The sequence below is a fragment of the Grammomys surdaster genome, unplaced genomic scaffold, assembly GCF_004785775.1.
Source record: "Grammomys surdaster isolate TR1022 unplaced genomic scaffold, NIH_TR_1.0 124726, whole genome shotgun sequence".
Taxonomy (NCBI): Eukaryota; Metazoa; Chordata; class Mammalia; order Rodentia; family Muridae; genus Grammomys; species Grammomys surdaster.
The window spans coordinates 245,984-253,473 of NW_021619686.1; the positions used below are offsets into that span (position 1 = coordinate 245,984).

Genomic DNA, 7,490 nt, shown 5'->3' on the forward strand with positions numbered 1-7,490 from the left:
AGAGAGAGAGAGAGAGAGAGAGAGAGAGAGAGAGAGAGAGAGAGAGAAGGGAGCCACGAGGGAAGTGGAGAAAACATCAGGAGAAAGAGAGGGGAATCAAGTAAGGATGAACATTTTCAAGTAAGATAGAAATATCCTGGGAGGAAGCCCGACTAGCTTGGAGGTTTAGAATGAAGTAACGATTGTTCAGTATTTGGTTCAAGGCAATTTTAATAAATCTCAGCCTCTCTGTGTGGTTAGTGGGGAACTTGTTGATTAAGGAATAACTGCTATCATACTAATTTTGTGAGTCTATAGTAATAGAATAATTTTATACATACACACACTCTTATATACTCACACTCTTACAGACATACACACACTCACACACACTGACACATACTCACACATGCACATTCATACACACACACACACACATACACACACGCACACACACACACAGGGAACGGTACCTCTGTGTTCTAAGCAAACAGGAATCTATCCTCTTTCTTTTTTTTTCTTTTTTTTTTCTTTTTTTTTTTTTTTTTTGGTTTTTCGAGACAGGGTTTCTCTGTATAGCCCTGGCTGTCCTGGAACTCACTCTGTAGACCAGGCTGGCCTTGAACTCTCGAACTCAGAAATCCGCCTGTCTCTGCCTCCCAAGTACTGGGATTAAAGGCGTGCGCCACCACCGCCTGGCTTTTTTTTTTTTTTTTGGTTGTCTATCCTCTTTCAATAAACGATCCCTTTTGTTGTCTCTCATTTGAACTAAGGGTTTCTTCACCTTTTTTTAGAGTTTCAAAAAGCAATATAATATAATCCTATAAACCCAATACTCCAAAGGCTGAGGTAGGAGGCACAAGTCCAAGGCTAGCCTGAGTTATACCAAGATCCTGTCTGAGGAAGAGAAACAAAAGACTAGAGTTATAACTCAGTGGGAAGGGCCCTTAGAATTTGCAAGGTTTGATCTCTTATCAATGCAAAGGGTTTACAATCTGCATTCCAACTTGGTGCTATTACCTAACAGAGAGTGAGAACCGAGCTCTGTACTGACCTAGTACTCATTCATTGTTTATAATCCTAGCGTGTGCCAGGCACCGGGGAAGAGAAACATCACACTAAGACTTAGTTCCTTCCCTAAAGAGAGTACACCATGGTGGAAGCAGGGTAAAAGGCTGGGCCATGGGCATACACAGGGCATCAGAGGTCTAACAGAGGTGGTAAACTATCTGCCTCACTACAAACCTCGAGGGACAAACGTAAGTAGAGGAAGCCTCTACTCCACAGAAATGAACTGGGAAGAACTGGACAGTGGGGAGCAGATTCTAACCTGAGGGTCTTTATTGGAAGCTCTGGATAAGCCATTTAACCTCTCTGCAAGGTCCGGGAGGATGCAAGAGCTGAGGCTATAGCTACAAAATTCTAGATTTAATCAAGTCTCACACAAACACACTCCTGCACACTTGGCTAGAGGACCTAGTGTTTACTGCTGGCCCTCATATCTCAGACCTGAATCTCCTTTACAAATCATGCCATGGGGCTAGGACAGATCACTCAGTGGTTAAGAACACTGACTGCTAGGATGCAAGTTCTATTTTGAGTACATTCACAGCAGCTCACAACCAACTGCCTGCAATGGATCCAGGAGCTCTAATGCTCTCTTCTGGCCTCTGCAGGAACCAGGCAAGCATATGATGGATGCACAGAAATACATGCAGGCCAAACAACTGAAGCATGTCTACACTTAATTCTAAAGATGGGAATTATACCTTCTGCTAGCTTCAAGGCAGAGGACCAATTTGCTCTGGCTCTCAGACCCAAGAGTCTCAAATACACTGAGGACAAGAATGAGAACGCATTTGGAAGCCCCCAGGGATGTCGCTTACCCAGAGAGCCCAGCACCTCACACCTTTCCTTCGCTACGTGCTTGCAGAGCTCCTTTTGCCAGTCTTCGGGGCTACCTTCCTGCTGCTCAGGGAAACTCCCAGCCAACTCTTCAGTAGTCACAGAAACCTGGAGGAATACAAGTCCCCCACACCCTTTCAGAAACCAGCCTTCAAAACTGTGTGCACTACTGACCAAATGGGAGCTTCTGCCCACATTTTTTTATAGAAAGGAAGACATGTGCACAGGGTCCTTCTGGCTCCCATGCACATCTTCTCTGGGAATGGATGGAGACTCTTAGCTGAAAGTGGCTATCATCTTTACAGCCATCTCGAGCCATATTCCCTGACAACAGACTTATTTTCAATAGCCCGCAACAGCTGAGCACACTCTGATAAACATCTTTTTACACTGTTTAGTGCCCCCCCAGCTGCAAGGTACACATGGTATCCATGGCTACAAGGCACGTGATGTAGTGCCTTCAGCTGAGCTTGTCCACGAGGGCAAGTCACGTGGTAAAGGGTATAAACACCCAGGACCTTTTTTTGACCAGACTCTGTCTTGTATCCATCTTTTGCGTCTCTCGCCCCTCCTTCCCCACTCTCTCTCTTGCTAGACCCTGACCTGCGGACCGGAGCAGCAGAACGGGCCGTTGCAAAGGAACGGGCTGTTACACTGGTGTCCTCCCTTCTAGCCCATCTCCAGCCCCATCCGCAGAAACATTTTCTTTGGGGGAACCCCAGTGGCCACATCAGGCTGAGACTCAGATCTGTGCCTGGCTCAGCCTGTAGTATGTGGGAACTAACACAGAGACCCACAATGGGCAATGTGGAGAGAGTGAGAGACTTTGACGCACTTGGTCCTAAATGGAATGAATGTCTTTATCACCCCTCCTCTCAGGGATCTATGTGGAAAAGGGGGGAGAAAGGGAGACGGGAGTCCCCACAGTCATGGGCTCCTAAACTAGAAAGCTTCAGGGTAGCCCTATATCAAGGAATAGTTGGCCAACATAAAACAGACTCAATGGTATTTTTGAGACTTTGTCTTGTTTTGCCTGCATGTACGTCTGTGTGAGGGTGGCAGATCTTGGAGTTACAGACACTTGTGTACTGCCATTGAATGCTGGGAATTGAACCTACGTCCTCTAGAAGAGCAGTCAGTGCTCTTAACCACTGAGCCATCTCTCCAGCCCCTCTTTTTCCTCTTTTCTTATTTATTTATTTACTTACTTACTTACGGTCTCTCTCTATGGTCCTAGCTGTCCTGGAGCTCTCTATGTAGGCTAGGCTGGCCACCAACTCACAGAGATCCACCTACCTCCGAAAGCATGTACCACCATGCTTGGTGAAAACAATTTTTGGTTTAGATTTCTCTGTGTAGCCCTGGCTGCCCTGTAACTCACTCTACAGACCAGGCTGGCCTCAAACTCCGAGATCCAACTGCCTTTGCTTCCCAAGTACTGGGATTAAAGGTGTGTGCTACCACCATCTAGCAAAATAATTCTTTTCAATAAGAAAAAAAAAGGTCATTCTGGAAGAAGACAACCGTTGCTGCCCCAAAATATACTTCGAAACAACCCAATCTACTGTCACCTTTCCAATGTCACACTGTAGCGCTGACAGTTTTTTAAAGCTCCATAAACTCCACAGTGACTAGTATTAAGCACTAGAATTCTGATTTGAGGCCTCTCCTCAATCAATGAATACCTTGGGTGCTTCGTCCTTGCTGCTGGGGGTAAGCCTCAGGACCCAGGGGTTCCGGTTTTGCATCTGATTCTCTAGGTTCTCCAGTCGCCGCTGCAGCAGCCCGTACTCCTGCAGCAGAGTGCCCAGCACGGCCCACTTGCCCTCCAGCTGGCTGCTGAGTTCCATGGCTGTCTTCTCACAGTCAGCCAGCTTCTTCTCAGCTGACCCTGTTCGTACTTCCAAGTTCTGAAGGTGAACAGCCTGGGACTCTGTTTTCTTCTCCACTGCCTGAACAGCAGTTAGGATAGCTAAAAGGGAGATCTCTGCAGACTGGATCTGGGCCTGTGGCTGGAGGTCAGTTCCCATATGCCAATCCTGGAACCAGAGACAAGATTATGTTGGCTTCCAGAAGAAGGCCCAGAACTGTTCTCAAATACAGAAAGATCAGTATCTTCTGGAATGAGTTGACTTCTCACTGATCAGATCCCAGTCAAGACCAAAGACACAGGCACAAAAGACCAAAAACACAGGTACAAAGATCCCTCAGAACCTTCATGGAAATAATATTGAACCTAGATCCATTGCAACGGAAAATAAAAATAGTGTCCAAAGTGTGCTGGACTTAATCTTGCCCTACTATTTATATTAGCTCCATCAGTTATTTGACCACATTTTCTTCCACTGGGGACATAGCAAGACAGCAAGGCCATAAATCTGCCTACCCAATGGCAAACTCAACTCTCATCCCACCCCATTCCCCACCAGGGTCTTTGTGTGTAGCCCTGGAACACTGTACTGTAGTCTGGGGTGGCATCAAACTCAGAGATCCACCAGCCTCTGAGTGCTGGGATTAAAGGCTACCACCTCATGGAGCAGCTTCCACAAAAGTGAGACCTTGCTGTTCCTTCTTTGGTGATCGCTAAGGGGCTGGTGACTCAACTAACACTGTGTGAATTCCTAATCTGCTACTAGGTGGTACCTTAGAGTTTCTATTGCTTTGATGAATCACTATGACCAAAAACCACTTGGGGAGGAAAGGATCTATTCTGCTTACATGTCACACGTCACTATGTATCAATGAAGGAAGTCAGAGCAGGAACTTAGCAGGCCAGAAACCTGGAAGCAGGAGCTGATGCAGAGGCCATGGAGAAGTGCTGCTTACTGGCTTGTTCCTCATGGCTGTCTCAGTCTGCTTTCTTACAGAACCCCAGGACCACCAGCCCAGGTGTGGGCCACCCATAATGAACTGGGCTCTCTCACATCAAATACTAATTAAGAGAATGCCCTACAGGCTTGCCATACAGCTAGATTTTATGAAAGCATTTTCTCAGTGGAGGTTTCTTCCTCTCAGGTAACTTCAGCTCATTTCAAGTTGGACACTAGGTCTCTGTGACTGGGACACCTCAACAAACAGCCCCTGAACAGTCACTACACTGCCCTGAACAGTCACTTTACTAGAAGCTAGATCTTAGCAGAGCCAGAGAAAGCTGAAAGCCAGTATCTTAGTCAAAAGAAGAGGGACAATGTCACCATGCATAATTATAAATAAAATGAGCCGTGGGGACAGCAGATAAATCCTGGAACTTTCCTCTATCTCTAAGGTGGTGAAGCTACAGGTATGAAAATGTACTCAGGGTGTATGACATTATTATATACTGTATTACCAATAAACATGAAGGCTCCTGACCATTGGCCAGAATGTGTTATATGTTATAAACTGCAATTAATACAATTTTGTGACATTAAACTTCCCCCAAGTCATCTTCCATAAAAAAACACTGCAAAGTGTCCCACACAGTAAGATACTTGTCACCAGACACCTATCTTCCTCACTCCTAATTCAGCAGCATGGTGCCATCCTGGGGTCTGTGATCACTGACCCATACAACAAAATGTGGTTGGGAGGAGACAGTCTTCACACATAAGGGTCAAATATCTCTGTGATCCCTTGCCACAAACCTAACACCAAGAAATGTCTCTGAAGTCACTGCAAAGCTATTGCTAGCAGGAGATGCCTCTTACCTTCAGGGACAGTATATCTCAGTAGTTCACTCACAGGGGTTGAAGGCAATACTAAGTCAAGCCTGAGCCTAAAACACGCCTACCCTATAGACACTGATTCCCTAACCAGCTGCAGTAGGAAAGTCTTCCTGGTGGTTATCAGAAAGCAGCAGGCGAAGATGTATGGATCCAGCCTGAATGGAATCGAATTCAGGCCTGAAAGGCCGTGGAACCTTCCTAGGCAGGAACACGATTCTAAGTCCCAGGACCGAGAGAGCTAACTGGAGGGGCCTTAGCTCGGAATTGGATTGGAGATGGCCAATACTTGAGAGGTGGAGCAGAGAGGTCCTGGAAAAAAGGAGTCATGTGGGGTAAAAATGTCCACAGCCGGTGCACCGGGACCAGGTTTCCTGGTTAAGCTCAATGGCCATATATTACGAATGATAAAACCGTGGCAAAAGAGACAAGGACTTTATCATATGGCAGCAGGCCTCCTAGTCCTCCTCGACTCCCTGGCTGAGATCTACCCAATTTTAGGTGGTAAGATGTCCTCCCAGCGAATTCAGGAGCCGCTTCACATCCCACACATGATCCGTGAGGGCCACCCTTACCGGTGCAGCGGCCGCCTCGGTCATGGCTGCGCGCGATTCTGCCTCGTCTCGTTGTAGCCGCTGTGTTCCCTACAACAGACGGCCCTTCCTGGCCCCACCGCACGGAATCAGAATGGTCGGCCTGGATGCAGTCGGCAGCTTTGAGACCGCGGCAGAAACGCAGGCCCCACCCTTCACAAGACGGCTCCCCATTGGCTAGCCCTGGAGGTTCCGCCCCTGGCGGTAGAGAAGCCAGATTCTATTGGCTAGCTGGGAGCACAAGCCGCACAGCGTTCGCTATAGCGTGTTGTCCCCCGCAGGTGTGGTTTGAGAGCCAGGTGTTCAGCTTCTTTCACCTATGAACTGTTGAGCCAAGCCAACCACTAGGGTCACCTGCTGAGACTCCCCAGAACAAACTAGGCCACAAACACGCAGTTGCTTATTCCAGTGTGTTTATAGAGCACCGATTAGGCTAAGATTTCCATCTCCGTAGTTCTTAGGGCCTCGTGGCCCAACCACATCTTTGTTTTACAAAATGGGTCAGAAGAATCTGCTCCTGCAACCAAGCAGGCTTTGTTCATTCAACTCCAAACACTCTTTAACCTGTCGTATTGAACTCCAGGATAAATGCAGTAAGCCCACTTGGGCATAATGGCAAAGGCAAGTAAATCCTAGAACCCAGTCTGGAGGTAGAGGTAGGAAAAAAAAAAATCACTGGAAGCCCAAGGCCAGCCAGGATTACACAGCACCTCTTTCCTCGCCCCTAGCACTTGAATTTGTGCTTCAAATATAGAATACTTGTTTCCAGAGAACATCTAAAGCATTAGAAGAGAGACCAGGAATCTCCAGGACAGCGGCATGCGGACTTGCAGGTGAGGATTAAGCTTGGGAAACTATACTGTCCACATCCTGTCTGAGCACTTAATGACAATGGCTGTCTTGCTTGTTAAGGCATAAACAATGGTTGGGTGAGAAGGCAAGTAGAGTCCAGAACCATGGCTGCATGCCACACACTTGCTTACTTAGCCCTACCCGGGAATGACGACAGTGTTACCCTCGGCCTCGTTTGTGCAGGACTTTTGAATGGCTATAGTCTGAAGGGCATTAGGAAATAGCATAGCCAGGGATGAAGGCACCTGGGAGCATATCTGATGTGCTCTGGTGTCTGAGTGCCAAACAAGAGAGCAAACTATCAGAATTGGAATCCATCACCCCACCTCCAGAAGTACCCATCAGGCTGTCTAGGCAGCACCCAAGGTGCTGTGACAAAGAGGCACATGAAGCACCCGCTCTCATGACTTTGAAGCATGACACTATCACCTCTAATTCCTGGTCTGGAGCTTGTGCTTTT

At 47.3% G+C, this 7,490-nt stretch overlaps 1 protein-coding gene across 1 annotated transcript in view; it reads right to left on the reverse strand.

Annotated features, from left to right (window-relative positions):
* LOC114636636 (zinc finger protein 398-like) overlaps window positions 1–6,313 on the reverse strand; it is a 12,202-nt gene extending 5,889 nt beyond the window's left edge. The window contains exons 1-3 of the mRNA XM_028784704.1: window positions 6,161–6,313; window positions 3,570–3,923; window positions 1,866–1,992 (exon numbers count right to left, since the gene is read on the reverse strand). Of these exons, the coding sequence (XP_028640537.1) occupies window positions 1,866–1,992; window positions 3,570–3,923; window positions 6,161–6,184 (505 nt within the window). The 5' untranslated portion in view covers window positions 6,185–6,313. The remainder of the gene's footprint in view (window positions 1–1,865; window positions 1,993–3,569; window positions 3,924–6,160) is intronic.
* Window positions 6,314–7,490: the final 1,177 nt, after the last annotated feature.